Here is an 18,193-nt window from a genome sequence, read left to right as displayed (position 1 = left end):
ACAAGTGACATGCTTGCTTTGACTGCCTGCATCACCCACCTGCCCCATTTACGCTCTGCAGCGTAATTGTAGCCCAGTTCAATTGAGGCAGCTTGATTGTTCTATACAACTCAAAAATACCCAATGTGGTAGATTCACAGTGGTTACCCCATGACTCCAGCCCATTTCCTTGGGCACAAAAAGACGCAATACCAGAGTGTATCAGCTCCACTCCCTGCCCTTTCTCTAGAGATGGAGCGCTTATTGCACATCGTGAGACACACCTGGCTTAGAACCATACTGCATTTCAGAAAACGTGCCTGTTATGCAACAAAAAGCTTGTTTCACCAGTTATCTTAAAGAGGTGTGAACCTCACTCCCATGGGCCAAATCCAGCCCTCCAGGCTCCCCTAGATGACCAGGCTCCCCTTCCTGCTGAAATGGTGGCTTCCTGGCTTTTGCATGTTTTTTCCCCATTCTAAAGGTTGAATTGCCTCCTCTAAGGCTCAGTTACTGGCAGGAAGAGCTTTAAATTATAATATGCTGGTATTTTGGCCCTGCCTCCTTTCACATTCCGTTCCACCCACCACTGGAATCCAGCCCCCAAGCGCTCTGAAACTGCATTTGGCCTTTGTGTTGAAAGAGGTTCAACACCCCTGCCCTAAAGGAATCTGCGTATATAAGCTAAATTAAGGAGTTGCCGGGGGGGGGGGGGATGACCCCAGGTTAATTAGGGGCTCTTGACTCACCTCTCACTAAAAAAATCCCAACATAGAATCATAGAATAGGAGGGTTGGAAGGGGCCTACATGGCCATCGAGTCCAACCCCCTGCTTAATGCAGGAATCCAAGTCAGAGCATCCCTGACAGATGGCTGTCCAGCCTCGTCTTGAAGGCCTCCAGTGTGGGAGAGCCCACCGCCTCCCCAGGGAATTGGTTCCATTGTTGTACTGCTCTAATAGGAAGTTTTTCTGATGTTCAGCCGGAATCTGGCTTCCTGTCACTTGAGCCCATTATTCTGTGTCCTGCACTCTGGGATGATCAAGAACTGATCCTGGCCTTCCTCTCTGTGACAGCCTTTCAAGGACTTGAAGAGCGCTATCCTATCTCCCCTCAGTCTTCTCAAGGCTAAACAGGCCCAGCTCCCTCAGTCTGTCTTCATAGGGCCTTTTTTTCCCATCCGTACTATTTTATGCTTGCACGCTCACGGTATCATTTGCACTACTCCATTCCTTGCCTTGTTTGTCCCCTGCTGCACTTCATACTGTAGGAAAATGAGGGCTCTGTGGTGCTCATAAGGGGAGAGGAGTTTGGATAACGCAATTAAAAGTTTGTCATTTCCACTGAAACCAAATGGAACAAATTAGTTGTGACTGGCTTAAGTGCCATTAGTTTCATACCCAATGCATCAGTCACACCTAAATGTAGCAGGTTCACCGCCTATGCTGCTGAAGGGATGGCCTTACCTTCTCTGCACAGCTGCTTTCCAGCTGTTCGACCTTTACAGTGAGCTGCAGGTTGGCTTGTTTCAGTTTGGACATCTGTTGCTCAGATCGTGTCTTCACGGACAAGATTATTCCTGCAGATGAATAAGGAGAAGAAATTATTAAGGCCTTTCAGTCAAACCCCAGTGATCCCTTCTGTAGTTGTTTCACGGGAATGTTATAACAATTATTTGCACATCCAGACTGCTAGGTACGTCACCTTTTGACCTATTTTACAGATAGGAGAACGGACAGCTGAGGTACGTGATGTTGCAGAGATGGCTGAATCAAGGCTTCCCACTTTCAAGTCCAGTCCTTTCCATTGGTTCTCAAAAGGTTCAAATACTCTTCTTAACACAAGGATTCAGGGCTTCCAGAGGGTCATGCATTGACCAATGGGCTTTATCAGAAGGACGCATATGTGCAAACATATGCCTGAAGGACGTATGGAGTGGAGAGGGCAGAACAGGTGAAATCAGGGGTGGGGTGGGGGAAAAGATGCTAAAGGAGTAGAGAGCCAAAGGAGTTGAGAAATTAAAGTGGTTGGGAGGAGAGGATCGACTGGTTTAAGAAGAGAGATAATTCACGGACATAAAATGTAACTTGGATAAACTGCACACATTAAGCAATCTGGCACATGGTTACAGGCTTAGATACATCCAATTTTCAAAGACTTGCCATTTATAATTCTGGCCACTCGCCACAGTCTGAGAAGGATCAGCAATCCAAGCGCTTCGAACTCGTGCTCCCGGAACAAGAGAACGATGTCGAGAACGAATGAGATGATGACAACAACAGCATCCAGGACCTCAAACTTGTGGTGGAAGAACTCCAGGCGGTAGGCAAAGAGTTTGAAGCTGACTTCCACCAGAAAGAGCGTTAAAATGGAAAGGCTCAAGTAGTGGAAGACCTGGGGGGTGCCAACAGAGCAATGCAGACATTAATACCCCACAAGCCACATAACAGAGTCTTCTGCAGGAACTATGGGATGGGTCACACACCCCTTTCCATTTTTTCTATGCGCAGGAAGAACACAAGATCGGATGTGTGTGTATGTGTGCGCACGCACATACGCGCCACACTTTTGCACCCAGGCAATTAAATTCTGCCATTTGTAAACAACTTGATGCAACTTTGCATTTCTCTTTCTTTTGCATTTCCCCCGATTTGGCAGAAGGGGGAAGGGCACTTAAGCTGCCTTCCACAACCACTGAAAAATGATCAGCCACCTCTGTGGTTTCTCAGTTTTTGGCAAGAACTGCACATTCCCCCTTCAAGCTTATCTTTGCATGCGTTATGGCAGGGAAGGGAATCTGTGGTTATACAGATGTTGGTCTGCAGCTCCCATAATTGCTCACCCATTGGCTATGCTGCCTAGGGCTGATGCAAGTTGCAGTCCAGCAGCATCTGGAGAGCAACACATTCCCCATTCCTGCATTAAGGGCTAGAAACTTGCTTTCCTTTTTTAAAGAATGAAATGTTGAGATTCTTTGGAAGCTGAATACTGTGCCCACAGTCACATTCTGCACCTCCACAGAATTGCAGTACTGCACTGAACATAAGCATAGAGCGTGCTGGCTGGGGATAATGGGAGTTGTAGTTAAACATGTGGAGGGCACCAGATTGGGGGAAGGCTGGCATAGAGATTCCCCTCTAAGCCCCTCCTGCCCACCCCTTTTACCTTGGGTGCAATCTCATCTTTGTCAGGATGGATGATTTTCAAATCCAAAAGCAATTCCCCAAGGACCAACACAGCATCCAAGATAACTAGGCAGACAACCAAGATCTAGAATGAAGAGGAAAAAAGAACCAAAAACCAAATATTATTTGAAATCAGCAGATCTTGGAAGTTAAGACTAGCACACACCAGCAGTGAAAGAAACAAAGGAAGTACTTGGAGGCGAAAACAATTGAGTATTGTTTTTCCTACTGTTTGCAGGGGGCTCAGCAAAGGACGATCTAAAGCCCCAGTGTGGTGTTAGATCTGGAGTGGTAAGACCTAGAGTCAAATACCCCTGCTTGAAAAGAGATAACGACCTGGCCATGAGCAGCTCACTGTCAAGGGCTCCTTGGAGGCCTCTCTCAGTCTAATCCAGTAGCCAAGTCCAGACACAGACAAAGGGATTCCTTTCAAAGCTTTATTCTTCTTTTACAACTTAACAACTATACCGTTTGCAACTAGATCTGAGCAGCACAGTAAAAAGGTGTCCCCAACCAGTCGTGTCCGACTCTAGGGTGCTGTGCTCATCCCCGTTTCTAAGCCGAAGAGCCAGCGCTGTCCGAAGACGCTTCCGTGGTCATGTGGCCGGCATGACTGAACACCGAGGTGCACGGAATGCTGTTACCGTTCCCGCCGAGGCGGTACCTATTTATCTACTTGCAATTTCTTGCTTTCGAACTGCTAGGTTGGCAGAAGCTGGGACTGAAGATGGGAGCTCACTCGGTCACGCGGCACTCGGGTCTCGAACTGCTGACCTGCCGACCTTCCAGTCTGCAGTTCAGCGTCTTAACCACTAAGCCACCGCGGCCCTCTGAGCATAGGGCATAGTACTCAGTACCTAGGGCATAGGTACTGAGCAGCACAGTACCTATGCCCTAAGTTGGAACAGTTGGTCCCTGTTCGAAAGGGAATTACTGGCAGACCCCTGAACTTAAGGTCTAGGGAGAGTCCCTCCCCTTTTCCCTTGGATCCTCTGGGCGCAGCCGTTGTTTGCGCGCCAACCGGGCACTACGCCTCCTTTCCATCTGGCGCCGCTCTCTGCGTCGGCGTCGCGCATCCACCAAGTCTGCTATCTGCGCTCGGTCACTCCCTGGACTGCTTTCTAAGCTAGGAATGCTGGTGGGAGGAATCTCCGTCAGCTGTTGGCCCTGGGAAAGAGGAGCGCGCTCCTCTCCCAGGAGCAACTGCTCTTCCTCATAATCAGAACTACTCTGGGACTCCATGGGCTCAGTGTCCACCCTGACACTCACTATCTTTTAGCCTGTGCTACCTGAAAGTGAACATGTGCAGCTAAACATAGAACTCCGTAAAGTCATACTGAGCCTCTTGGAGGCGGGTTGCAGAAATTGCAAACCAATCTTGTGTTCTCCATTTGGGAGAACCTGTTTCAACTCTGGTGTGATGGACCACATATATTTCTGACTTTCTTACATGGGGTTCCCCAGAAGTCTCCCATCTGGGAACTGAACCAGGAGGGATGGAGCTCAGTGGTGAAGCACCTGCTTTGCATGCAAAGGGTCCCTGGTTTGATCCCCAGCATCATCTCCAGTTAAAAATAAACAGGTATCAGGGGATGGGGAAAATTCTTCCCTGCCTGAAGCCCTAGAGAGATTGCCAGCCAGAGTGGATATGGACTAGATCTGCCTTCCGAACCCTGGTGGCTGGGGGACAGGAGTTCCAGTCCAACACATCTGGAGAACACCAGACTGGGGAAGACAGATTGACTTGGACCAATCAGCCTGACTTGTTCTAAGGCCACTTCCTATGTTCATGTGACCATTGCTATGTTGTTCAGTCATTCAGTCGTGTCTGACTCTTCGTGACCCCATGGACCATAGCATGCCAGGCCTTCCTGTCCTGTGCTCTCTCCCGGAGCATGCTCAAGTTCATATTCATTGCATCGGTGAAGCTATCTAGCCATCTCATCCTCTGCCGTCCCCTGCTCCTTTTGCCTTCAGTCCTTCCCAGCATCAGGGTCTTTTCCATAGAGTTTTCTCTTTGCATTAGGTGGCCAAAATATTTGAGCTTCAGCTTCAGTAGCTGTCCTTCCAATGAGCACTCAGGGTTGATTTCCTTTAGGATTGACTGATTTGACTTCCTTGCAGTCCAGGGGATTCGTAAGAGTCTTCTCCAGCACCACAGTTCGAAAGCATCAATTCTTCAGCGCTCAGCCTTCCTTATAGTCCAGCTCTCACAGCCATACATTACTACTGGGAAAACCATAGCTTTGAGTAGATGGACCTTTGTCAGTAAGCTGATGTCTCTACTTCTTACTATGCTGTCTAGGTTTGCCATAGCTTTCCTCCCAAGGAGCAAGCGTCTTTTAATTTCATGGCTACAGTCACCGTCTGCAGTGATCTTGGAGCCCAAGAAAATAACATCTGTCACTGCTTCCATTTCTTCCCCTTCTATATGCCAAGAAGTGATGGGGCCAGATGCCATGATCTTAGTTTTTTTAATGCTGAGTTTCAAACCAGCTTTTGCACTCTCCTCTTTCACCCTCAACAAGAGGCTCTTTAGATCCTCTTCACTTTCTGCCATTAGGTTGGTATCGTCTGCATATCGGAGGTTGTTGATAATTCTCCCGGCAATCTTAATTCCGACCTGTGATTCATCCAACCCGGCGTTTCTCATGATGTACCCTGCATATAAGTTAAATAAGCAGGGCGACAATATACAGCCTTGTCGTACTCCTTTCCCTATTTTGAACCAATTGGTTGTTCCATGTCCGGTTCTTACTGTTGCTTCTTGACCCTTGTACAGGTTTGTCAGGAGACAGGTACGGTGGTCTGGTACTCCCATCTCTTTAAGAATTTGCCACAGTTTGTTGTGATCCACACAATCAAAGGCTTTAGCGTAGTCAATGAAGCAGAAATAGATGTTTTTCTGGAATTCTCTTGCTTTCTCCATGATCCAGCGAATGTTGGCGATTTGATCTCTAGTTCCTCTGCCTCTTCGAAACCCAGCTTGTACTTCCAGTAGTTCTTGGTTCGCATACTGCTGAAGCCTAGCTTGTAGGATTTTGAGCATAACCTTGCTAGCATGTGAAATGAGTGCAATTGTGTGGTAGTTTGAACACTCTTTGGCGTTGCCCTTCTTTGGAACTGGAATGTAAACTGGCCTTTTCCAGTCTTGCGGCCACTGTTGAGTGTTCCAAATTTGTTGGCATATTGAGTACAGCACTTTAACAGCATAATCTTTTAGGATTTTGCTATAGCCTCCAGTATATGTGAAACAGAACTCAAGACAACAGAGCACAAAGTATCAGACATCTGGTGAACACTTTTCCCCCTTACCTGAAATTTGTGCGATTGAAACAACTTTTTCATAATTTCCCGGAAGGTCGGAGGCCTGGGTGCCAAGTCTACTTTAATTGCTGTCTCTGGCATCTTCCCTTCCCCTTCCTCCTCCATCTCTTCTTCCTCCCACTTCTTGTAGTCATTGTTCCACTGAGTGGGGTCATCTCCCACAACTGTGAAATGCTTCAGGTACATAGACATGGCTGATGCTTAAATGAACATCACCCTGTTGAAAGAAGCTGCAAAAGCAGATCGCAAACCATTACAAGCTAGTAACAGCAGAACTGAACTTGCTTCTAGGAATGGCAAAACTGTACGAAAAACAAGTATTCTCACAGCAGGACGCTGACACAAGCATCTATTTTTGGCCTGGACACACGTGACTCCAGATTGGAAAAATTATACCCACTTCCCCAGTCAGTAGTTACCAGTCCAGAGACACATGAAGCAACTTTCAGGATAACTGAGGGTGATCTCAACAGTTTTTGAAAAACATCAAGTTCCCAGCCCTCACTGCTGAAGAGGAAGAGTCAGAGCTCCTGTTCAGTTAAGCAGGGGTGTTACAGAGGTGATGCCCTGCCCTGCCGCACCAGGTTTGTTATCTGTCCCTAATGGCTACCAGTTCCCCATGATCTTATCTTACTTACAATGACATGGGTGTGTTCTGCAATTGCATTATCACACCACACAAGTGCAGAATCTCAGCTTCCTGAGAATCCCACCCTCACTTCTTAAAGCAAGCTTCTAGCCCTTGAAGGCAGTAGCGTGAACTGAAATCTTAAGAAGTCAGAGGTGGCCAGCTGGCCATGGCTCTTTGGCAGAGCCCCTGCTTTACATGAAGATGGTCTCAAATTCAGGCCCTGGCACCTCCAGTTACAAGGATCTCAGGGATGAGAAACAGCCCCATGTGAGACCTTGAAGAAGTCTCAGTGCAGGAGACAGTCTGATTCAGGATAAAGCAGCACCCCACATTCATAAGAAGGTCTGTGCAAGTTTTCTGAGAAGAGGGACTTCTTCACCACCACCTAGCTTTTTGTCCCTCTCCATAATTAATTGAAGTAGAATGCATTTCTCAAAAAACAAAAAAGCAGCGACTTTGTGAAATTTGGCTCAATTGCATGCTTTATACAAATCCCAGAATTTTGTCTTCTATATCTGCAGGAAGAGGGAACAACATGGCAGAATTATATATATTATTTAGAGCACATTTCAAGTGTTCAAAATGCCACATAGTGATTATTTCAGCAATCTTTATACAGCAGCCCTGTGAGGTAGGCCAATATCATTACCTCCGTATTGCAGATTTGGAGGTGGGGCTGAGAGTATAATGGCTTGTCTAGGATCGCCTTATTTCATTTATTCTCTCTCTCTCTCTCTCTCTCTCTCTCTCTCTCTGTGTATTTTGTTGCTGATATTGTAAAGAAAAAATAGCACACTGTTTTTATTGTAACGTTCTGTATTTGATATTTTGTTCTTTTTATTTTTAATGATTGTGTTGCCTTGGAGGCCCATGCAGGCCAAAGGCCAGGATAGAAATACTAGTCCTAGTAGTAAATAAGGTAAATAAAATTATTATTAATAACAATAATAAATACTAAGTTGTCATCTGTGGACATGGTGTTTTACAGAGTAAGAGATCCCCTCCCACCCAAGGCTCCTGTCCTATGGAGTGGTCTAAATATTGATAATGGTGGAATACAGTATACGGGTCAGGGGAGAAATTAAGCAGGGTATTGAGCCTCAGACCTGCTTGCAACAACTGGCCCACCGTGGGCCCTAATCAAGGGTTCACAGATGGCCCCCCTCCCCCCCTGATTATTTGGTGGTTTCCCAGCTTTTGCAGGTTTTTCCAAACCTAAACGGTTAAAATGCCTTGCCTAAGGCTTAGATACTGGCAATCAAGAGTGATAAGCTAAAATATGCTGGTATTTTTGCTCCACCCACTTTTCCCACAGACCCACCCACCACTGGAATGCAGCCCCCAAGTGCTTCTCCAAAACTCCCCTCTGTGCATGGGCTGAAAGAGATTCAAGGCCCCAGGAGTAAAGAGGCAAACTAAACAACGAATGAACTCAAGCAAACACTGATACGTGCAAGAATATGAGAGCCCGATAGATTGGACCATATAGCCCAACGTCTTGCCTCCCAGGGTGGCCACCAGATGCCTCTCTTGAGAAAGTGAAGACAGATGTTTTACCATCTCTCATGATACTAGAACAGCCTTTCCTCCCAACCTGGTGCCCTCCAGATGCTTTGGACTTCAACTTCCATCAGCCCCAGCCAGCATGGCCAATGGTCAGAAATGCTGGGAGTTGTAGTCCAAAACTTCTGGAGGGTACCAGGTTAGGGGGAAGGCTGGACTAGAACTTGCATCGTCCAAAAAAACTGGGTAGGATCATCCAGTGAGACTGGCTTATTTTTGTAAGTTGCTTGGGGAGCCTTTTGCAGCAACAACAGATTCAGGACAAAAAAGTACTTCTTCACATCCTCTTCAATTTATTATTGGATCTTGCTACCACAATATTTGGTGCTGGCCATTAAATTAGATGCCCTTAAAAAGAGGATCATGGAGGATATAGCTCTTCTCAATGGCGACTAAACTCCCCAATTAAATGAAACAATCTGTGTGCCATCTAAATACCCAATACTGGAGGCTAACGGTCAGGAAACCCTAAATTCGCACCTGAGCCCCAAACCTTCAGCAAGCCATTCTCTCTTAGCTTCAACCAGCAATTCACACCTGGAAGCTTGGGATAATAATCTTGTCCTAACTTCTAGGGATGTATGGATTACTTGGATAATGTGCATGAACAGCTAGTGTAGCTCAGCACACAGAGTGTTGGGCTTGCCCTGGGTTCTAATCTCTGCTCTGCCATGGAGCTCACTGGGCGATGTTGTGGCAGTCACTTGTTCTCAGCCTGACACCTCACAGGGTTGCTGTGAAGATAAAATGGAATAACTCCCATGTATGCTACACTGAGCATCTCAGTGGGAGGCCAAATACTAAAAATGTGGCATCAATGCCACATATTATGAAGATGCATAATCACCAGGTCACAGGAATCTCAATACACCTGGAAAGATAGCTCTAATCCCTAAAGTTGGTTAAATGGTTTTAATGGTTAAAAACTTAAATCCCTTCTAGAGCTGGAAAAGGTGCAGAAAAGGGCAACTAAAATGATCAAGAGGCTGGAGCATCTCCCCTATGAGAGAAGGTTACAACAGCTGGGATTGTTTAGCTTGGAAAAAAGGAGGGTCAGGGGAGACACGGCAGAGGTGTACAAAATTAAGCGTGGTGTAGAGAATGTAGATAGGGAGACATTTTTCTCCCTTTCTCAAAATACTAGAACCCAAGGTCATCCTATGAAGCTGATTGGAGGGACAGATAAAGGGAAGGACTTCTTCACACAACGCAGAGTTAAACTATGGAATTTGCTACCACAGGAAGTAGTGACGGCCACCAGTTTGGATGGTTTTAAAAGGGGGTTAGACAAATTTCTGGAGGAAAAGGCTACTCAATGGCTACTCATCTTGATGGCTTTGTGCTGCCTCCAGTACAAGAAGCAGTGAGCCTATGTACACCAGTTGCTGGGGAACATGGGTGGGAGGGTGCTGTTGCGCTCATACCCTACTTGTGGGTTCCCGGTCGACAGCTGGTTGGCCACTGTGTGAACAGAATTCTGGACTAGATGGAGCCTTGGTCTGATCCAGCAGGGCTCTTATGTTCTAAAGCCTCCCCCCCCCCCCCCGGTCTTCCCTCTTACCTTTTCTAGTCTATCTCCCTTTTGCCACACGCAAAGTCTTGGCTGTCCTCTGCTTTTCCTGGCAGCAGCAAAAAACAACCCTTCAGACAAGAAGGGCAAGGGAACAAAAGCACAGACTGTAACCTTCCCCTCGTCTCCCCTCTATTTTGCATAAGAGGTTTGCTTTTGAAATGCAGAACAATACAGCACAATACAGCCTCCAAGTTGCTTCCTGTCTGCCTGTTCTCTACAGCCTCCCCAACTCTGATGAAAAAATGCAGGGGTGGGGGAAATCCTCTGTCTCTGATTACAGTCAATACTCAGCATTACAAAAAAGCCAACAACCCCCAATGTGTTTGTTATGGGTACAAGGTGCTCTAAGCACTTTCTCCTTGCCATAGGGCACAACCGATGCTGGGTTATGGGTGAGGGCAGGCTGGAATCTTACAGAAAAGTAGTTGAAAACACTCCCTTTATAAATGGAAGGGAGGGGAGGGGCAAGAGACTCGCCAAACCTGGCCCAGAGTGCAACGGATGGGTTGCGACAAGGCCAAAGCGGATGCTTGTTGATGCTGCTTAAAAGAGAACAAGTTGGCACATAAGTCTTTCTGTTTGTTTCGCCATACACAGGTCAAGGTTGCTTGTAAATCACTTCAAAAGCACTCAAGAACAAGTTAAGCTCCATACGCAATAACTCTGACGCTGATCGCCATTGAGGGTGATGTGCACCTGATCCATCTAGAGAGGGGTACAGCAAAAGTTTTCTAACAGCAAAAAATGTCTAACAGCAAATACCCCGCTTCCTTTTGGGGGGTAGAGTTTGCAACAACAGGGTCTTCTCAGGTTTCTGAGGAAGGGGCTACAAATATACTTTAGTGATTGCAGAAGGTCCAAAGGCCCTTTCTTGGATACGTTGATGCTTATACTGTAAAAATGCAGTGGACTTTTAAGAGCAGCTGTGGTTATGGTTAAAAACTAATTTACCTTTTAAATCTCATAAAATATATGTGGATGTTATTAACATAACACAAACAAGCAGGGTTCCCTCCCACCCCCCTAAAAATACCACCACCAAAGTATCTGTGCCTACTGAATCCATAAGCCCATTGAACCATTTATAATAATGGCTGCATGATCCGTAGAACCCATCTGTGCTCAGCCCAGCATATCACTGAATAATCTACAGAGCTTTGTAATAGCCAGCCAGCCAGCGTGTCCACAACATATAGATATCAACAGATGGAAAACAGGAAAAAATAAAGAGTCATGGTGAACCTCCACCCTCTAACAGGAGTCTCCTGAACAGAGCGCCAACCAAGATCCTTGTAGGGCTATTTGGGCTTCACTGACATTTGGGGTGGGGAAGGAAAAAGACATCCTTTTTGCTTTCCCATCCTCATGAAACTTCCCCCACTGTGTTATAAAGTGCTAAAGGGCTCTGGCTGAGGGCTGGCAGTCAATCTCAAACCTAACCACTTCATTGAGAGTTATTGTAGCGTAGGTGTTATAGTGTACTGACTTTTAAGAATAAACCTTTTTCAGGCACAAGAATGAAGTATGTTCCCAGCTGTTAGAAGTCTGGGAAACCCTGACTTCCCTTTAAACCAATGAAAGACTTGTGCCACCTTGCAGACTAAATAGATTGACCGTAATGTAACAACAACATTGCTTGGCTCTATAGAACACATTTTCAGTATGCAAAGTGTTTCTCAGCAGTCTTTACAGCAGCCCTATGAAGGAGGACAGCATTGTTATACTCCTAGACTGCAGACAGTGGGACTGAGGCCAAAAAAGACAGAGACTTGTTTAAGGCTACCAAGTGAATTTGCGGTCCTTGTGCAGATTCTGTTCTTCAGTTCAAGTTCCTGCTGGATTGTGGGCCCTGTTAATGAACATGTGGTAGGGGAGGTCAGCATTTGGATTTTCTGCCCCCAAATCCAACACGTCTTGGCTCCTGGCAACCAAGGATCTTCTTGGACTTTGATACAAATCCCAAGAGACTCTTCCCTTTCTGCTTCTTTATTAAAACGCTCTTGTAGACCAAAGTGTTAACTTTGCTCAGCAGATCTAAGCACTCTTGATCTTTTATACACACACACACACACACACACTAGCCCACAAATAATTCTGCCTGGTTAAACATTCTCCACTCACCATCCTTCTCACCTTGCACAAGATGAACAATCCAAAATGCAACTTCCAAGGGTGGTCACACCTATAGTCTCATTTATGATTTCAGATGTTTCCTATTAAAATGTCCTTTTGTCAGTGCTAGGATATACTTTTCAAGACAGTAGGATGAGAACTGCACACAATATTCCAAAACCATTATGATACAAACTTATTTCCAGTCCCTTAATACTTGGCCCAGTGCACATCTATTTTGCCTAGTTCTCTGTGATCCTTCTGGAGCTCTGCAGTTTTGTGCTGTTGCTATCCTGAGTAATTTGATGTCATCCACAGAACTTTGACATTTCATTGCTCAGTCCTAATTCCAGATAATTTATGAACAAATTAAATAGCATCTGTCCCAATATAGATCCTTGGGTGACCCCACTTTTTACTTCCCTCCATGGTGACATCTGTTTGTTTGCTCCTGCCCTCTGCTTTATACTCTTTAACCAGTTAGTATTCCAAAAGAAGACCCATTCTATGTATGTTAAGTTTATTCAGGAGCCTTTGGTAAGAGGCTTCATCAAAAGCTTTTGGATGTCCAAGTATATAATATCTACCAGACTGAGGCTATGAAACTCTCAAAGCATTCTAGAAGGCTGGTGAACCAAGACTGTCCTTCACAGAAGCCATACTGATTCTTCTTCAGCTGGGCTTGTTCTTCCACATGCTTGATAATAATTTCCATCAATCCATCTGGAGCAAATATTAGACTAAGTGGCCCATAATTGCCTAGCCCCCTTGCAGATCTGTTTTTAAAAATGGTGTTACATTATCTAGCCCTCTAGTCCTCCAGTAAGGAGGGTGATTTTAGTGTACAGATTACTTATTTTTGTTAGGTCAACAATTTCATATCAGAGTTCTTTAAGAACTTTTGAGTATATGCTGTCCAGGCCCAGTGGCTTCTTAATATTTTATGTCTCCTGTTAGCCCTAGAACTTCATATACTGTCAGCAGTATTTGACTTAGATACCCCTTTCTCCTTCCCAAAGTAGTTCTGGTGAGTGAACACTGGAAATTGCCTTATATCAAGTCTGGCTACCTGGAGCAAGGCAACTTCTGATGTCCCCTGCTCTGACCCATCCAGGCCAGTATTGAGGAAGGGCTGCACCAAAGTGATAGAGCACCTAATGTGCATGCAAAAGCTCCCAGGTTCAGTTGTCAGCATCTCCAGCTAGGGCTGGGAAAGACCTCTTCATCTAGACAATACGGAGCTCGATGGCCCAGTGATTTTACTCAGAATGAAGGCAGCTTCCTGTGTTCCTGTTGTCTGATTGGCAGGGGCTGTCATGAGTCTCAGAGTCCTTTCCATTGCTATCACCTGCTGCCTGGGCCATTTTAATTGGAAATGCTGGCGACTGAACCTGAGACCTTCTGTGTGCATAGCAAGTGCTCTACTACTGAGCTATGCTTCTTCCCCCAAATGCCATGAAGGACCATCTTCCACAGGGGAGCCCAGTGCAAACAACGCATGTATCTTTTCTGCAATCTCCCCATCCTCCTCCAGTAAGCCTTTCACCCCTTTGCAACCCACAGGTCTGACCACCTCCCTGGCCCATTCCTTGCTCCTGATGTATTTAAATGTGCATTCATTTTTTTTCATGCCAGGGGCAGAAAAAACGTGGTGCCCTCCAGATGCTTTGGACTACAACTCACATCAGCCCCAGCCAGCACAGCCAATGATCAGGGATTATGAAAGTTGTAGTCCAAAACATCTGGAGAGCATCAGGTTGCCCACCCCTGTGTTTTTATGACTTCAGCAATTTGCTTCTCAAATTCTGTTTTTTGCTTGCCTTATGATCAATTAACTTTTCTTTTGTCAGGGTTTGCTTTCTTTGTACTTTCCTCACTTGGGCAAGGCTTCCACTCTGTAACGCAAGCCTCCTTGACTTCCTGTTAACAACACAGACATCCTCCTGGGTTTATTTCCAATTTAGATGTTATCTAAATATCTTTAATAATTGCCAAACTCCTAAATTCTCCCCTTCAACTTCCCCTTTCCCCCGCTTTTTTTAGAAGTTCCCTTTTCTATAATTTGTTGGGCTGGTTTCATTTCCCCCTTCCAAATACATCGAGTGTGATAGTGTTGTGGCCTCGTTCCCATGTGGCATGACTTGACAACTATTGCACCTCTAATCCTGGGCACTACACAGTATCAAATCAAGTCTTCCAGTTCATCTTTCCAATGAATTGTTCTAAGGCACAATCATTTATTGTGCCTTAGAACAATTAGATATTTATCATATCTAGAATGTTGACCTGAATGTTTATACACCCAGTCAGTGTGAAGATAACTGAAAGTCACCCATTATCATAGCATTTTCTCTTTTGTCTCCCTCCCTGATTTCTTTCTCCATCTTAAGGCCAACATTATATGTGGAGAGCAGAAAAGACACAGTATTGTTCAGTCGTGTCCAACTCTTCGTGACCCCATGGACCACGGCACACCAGGCCTTCCTGTCCTCCGCTCTCTCCTGGAGTGTGCTCAGGTTCATATTCATTGCATCAGTGATGCTATCTAGCCATCTCATCCTCTGCCATTTCTATCCAGTTTGTTCCATAACAAAATATTTTCGATCACACCTGTATTTACTCATTAATTCTATCAATACTGAAAACTTGGAATGGGCTAGTAGGTGAACAACTACTAATTGCTCTGCCTACCTGCCTGCCTCCCAAAATAACAATGCCAAGAGCACATCTCAGTCTGATGTCACAGACCAGGAAATAAGACTACAGTCATCATGACAGGATTCCACACCTTAATCCTGACCTCTGTCGTCCAAGTAGCACTAAATTTAGACTGTTCAAAATTGCAATACCCTCAGATGTTTCAACAATCGTGTTCAAATACAGCAATGTACATCTCCCATAAACAATTAGATTTGTACATTCAACAGCCCTTTTAACTCTTCCAAGCTAGAAAGGCATGCGAGCATCTTAAGGTGAAGATTGAGAGCAACGGAGAGCGGTGAATCTACCATCTCACCAGCGTGGCGACAGCACTTACTGCAGCTGAAAATGAGAACACTGTGAACCTGCTTATGAAGATCTCCTCTATGACTCTGAAAGCTCAAACGGAGATTTCACTGGAGACTTATGGTGTTTCTGTGATATATAAGGTTTATTTACACACACACACACACACACACACACACACACACACAGGCTTAGCCTAAGATGAGGGTTCTCAGCCTTAGCACTCCGACAGATTCCATCAGATGTCCAGGGCAGAGGCAAATCTGGCCTGCCTGGGGTCCCAATATGGCTGAGGTTCCCCAGGAGACCACACCCACTTCCCCTGGCTCCACTCCTTCCCCCTCAACCACTGATCACTTGGTAGTTTCCCAGCTTCTGCACCATTTTTTCCCCATTCTAAAAGGTTGGAAAGGTTTTCCCATTCTAAAAGTTAAACGAAAAGCTTCTCCTAAGGCTCAGTTAGTGGCAGTAAAAGCTTTAACCTAAAATATGGTGGTATTTTGAGTATATTGGCCCTATCCTTTTCCCCTTTCATTTCACTGACACTAGAATGCAGCCCCCCCCCCATTAGCACATTCCTTAGGGAGAAGAGAGGGAAAGCGAAGCCCCCTTCAGAGATTTCCTGAATAGTCTCTCTGAGCATAGCTACTCCTCTAGCTAATCTCCATAACAGTAGAGAATCTGCCAGGTTAGACTTGCCCAACCAGTTTGACCCATGTTCACAATCTCTTTTCACAATCAAAGTCTGGGGGGGGGGATCATTGAGAGACCTTTCAGACTAACCCCAAACCCATAGCAATATCCTCCATTAACCAATCCACACCACAACATTCCAGAAAGATTGGAGTAAAGATTCCAATGCAAGCATCCAAGGCTGTTACCATTTGTGGGTTAATGGATCGGGCGCTGTCCTATCCCAAGTCAGACCAGGGGTCAATCTCACTCAATGCTAACTGCGCTGACTGGCAGTGGCTCTCCAGGGTCCCAGTGAGGGGGGCTTTCACAGCCCTCCCTGGTGATGCCTGCATGGGATGAAAACTTGGCATACTAAGCAGACGCTCTAGAGCTGAGCCCCCAAATAATCCATAAGGGTAGAATGTGCTCTTGTGAATTTAACCTGATTGCACTGCACTCATCATGACTTGGCTGAATAAATTGCAAAACACCGCACAAGGCACCCTCCCCAGCCACCGGATCAGACCGTGCAATCTTTGCTCAACAGTTGTGCAATGAACACATCTTCCGGACTTGGAATCCTAGAAGGAACTTGCTCTACACACAATCTAACTTCCTCAGGCACCAAGGGTCCGTGAGAGATGAGCATCGAAACCCCTTTGTTTTAGAAACATTCTGCCTCAGGGGAAACCTTTCGCACATCAGCTCATCTGCTGAGGAACACGCACAACCATCGCAGAGCATTTCTCTGGGGCACGCTCTAGGATGTATGTTCCTGTAAGGCAGGTGCTGGCTAGATAAGCTGAGCATCACCATTAACTACTGTGCACCCTGGAACATAAACTCTTCGGCCTCTGCACACCACAGGAAAAGATTGGTGGGGGCTGACAGATCTTTTGGGAAGCTCATCTGCCATTATTAATTGCCTAATTGAAGAATCTGGTTGGTCTATATCCTGAAGATTGCCAAGGAAGGAGATTCCCAGCATCTCCTACTAAATTGTCTTAGGGCACAATCCTATGCACGTTTAGACAGAAAAAAGGCATACAACTCCCAGCATGCCCCAGCCAGCCATGCTGGCTGAGGCATGCTGAGAGTTGTGGGCCATTTTATGGTCTAAATGTGCATAGGATTGTGTGCCCTAAAGGTGCAATCCTATGCATATATAGACAGGAAAAAAAACCTACAACTCCCAGCATTACAACTCTCCCACTAGGCAGTTTTACTGTCTAAACATGCATTGGATGGCACCCTAAATACATAAACCTGCTTCTCTCTAAGGCTCAGATCACACATTTCTCACTCCTTATGCAAGAGAGACTTTTGTTAGACATTTGAAGGGGGGGAAAGTGTGTGTCAGGGGGCAGGGATATATGTTAAAACCCTTTACTTAAAGCCACATACACCACCCTCGACTTCTTCTGGGAAGGGTAAGTTATAAATATGAATCATTATTATAATTATTACCACCATCCTCTCTGGATTTGGGGATGCAGGAGATGAAGGAAAAAGGGAGACTTTGGCATTTGTCACGACTGGCAGGTTCCACCCATTTACCTTTTAAGATAATCAGTTTAATTTCTTCTCTTTTGTAAAACCCCGCCCCCACACACCTCCGCAGCCCCCCGCGCTGCCCTGGCACCCTGCCTTCCTTCCACCACATCGTGGGAGCCAGCAGGGTCGGAAAGACCCCTGCCTTGAAGGAAAAAGGATAAGAGGCCTCGAGGATCAGCCAAGGACAGGGAAAAGACCCCCCCCCGCGCGCCTTCCCCCTCCCTTACTGAGGCAGTTCACCTAGACAACAGCGGGGTGGGAAGGCCTCTTCAGCCGCCTGCCGTGCAGCTTTAGGGACGGGGGGAAGGTCTGACGCCCCTTCCCCTCTGCAAAACACCTCTCTCCTGCCTTGGATGCCCTGATCCTCAGATCTTTTCGTTATGTGTCCCCGCCAGAAAAAGAGGAGACTGGCTTTGCTCGGAAGCCCCCCCCCTCGGGGGGGCAGCCTGCCTCCCCACCCCCCAGATAGCATCCTTCTCAGTACCGTGCCTGGCTGCTGGGAGCAAAACGAGAACCGCCAGCCCGAATGCTCAGCTGCTGCCGCCGCCGCCGCCGCCGCCCCTTTCTCCCCGGTTCCCCGCCTTCCAGC

General features: G+C 46.2%; 1 protein-coding gene across 4 annotated transcripts in view; it reads right to left on the bottom strand.

Annotated features, from left to right (window-relative positions):
• The window catches only part of HVCN1 (hydrogen voltage gated channel 1), a 20,544-nt gene extending 2,351 nt beyond the window's left edge, over positions 1–18,193 (bottom strand). The window contains exons 1-5 of one of the 4 annotated variants that reach the window (XM_084819326.1): positions 18,089–18,193; positions 6,479–6,720; positions 3,144–3,248; positions 2,141–2,372; positions 1,445–1,557 (exon numbers count right to left, since the gene is read on the bottom strand). In XM_084819326.1, the coding sequence (XP_084675452.1) occupies positions 1,445–1,557; positions 2,141–2,372; positions 3,144–3,248; positions 6,479–6,682 (654 nt within the window). In that variant the 5' untranslated portion in view covers positions 6,683–6,720; positions 18,089–18,193. Of the gene's footprint in view, positions 1–1,361; positions 1,558–2,140; positions 2,373–3,143; positions 3,249–6,478; positions 6,721–10,245; positions 10,679–18,088 lie in introns of those variants that run through there. The other 3 variants (XM_084819328.1, XM_084819327.1, XM_084819329.1) reach the window with 3 other exon arrangements.

The sequence above is a fragment of the Heloderma suspectum genome, chromosome 13, assembly GCF_057233095.1.
Source record: "Heloderma suspectum isolate Gila_16-S chromosome 13, 16-S_ref, whole genome shotgun sequence".
NCBI classification, from domain to species: Eukaryota; Metazoa; Chordata; class Lepidosauria; order Squamata; family Helodermatidae; genus Heloderma; species Heloderma suspectum.
The sequence above is the reverse complement of the archived record's forward strand: the minus strand, read 5'-3'. Positions and strand labels throughout refer to the sequence as shown.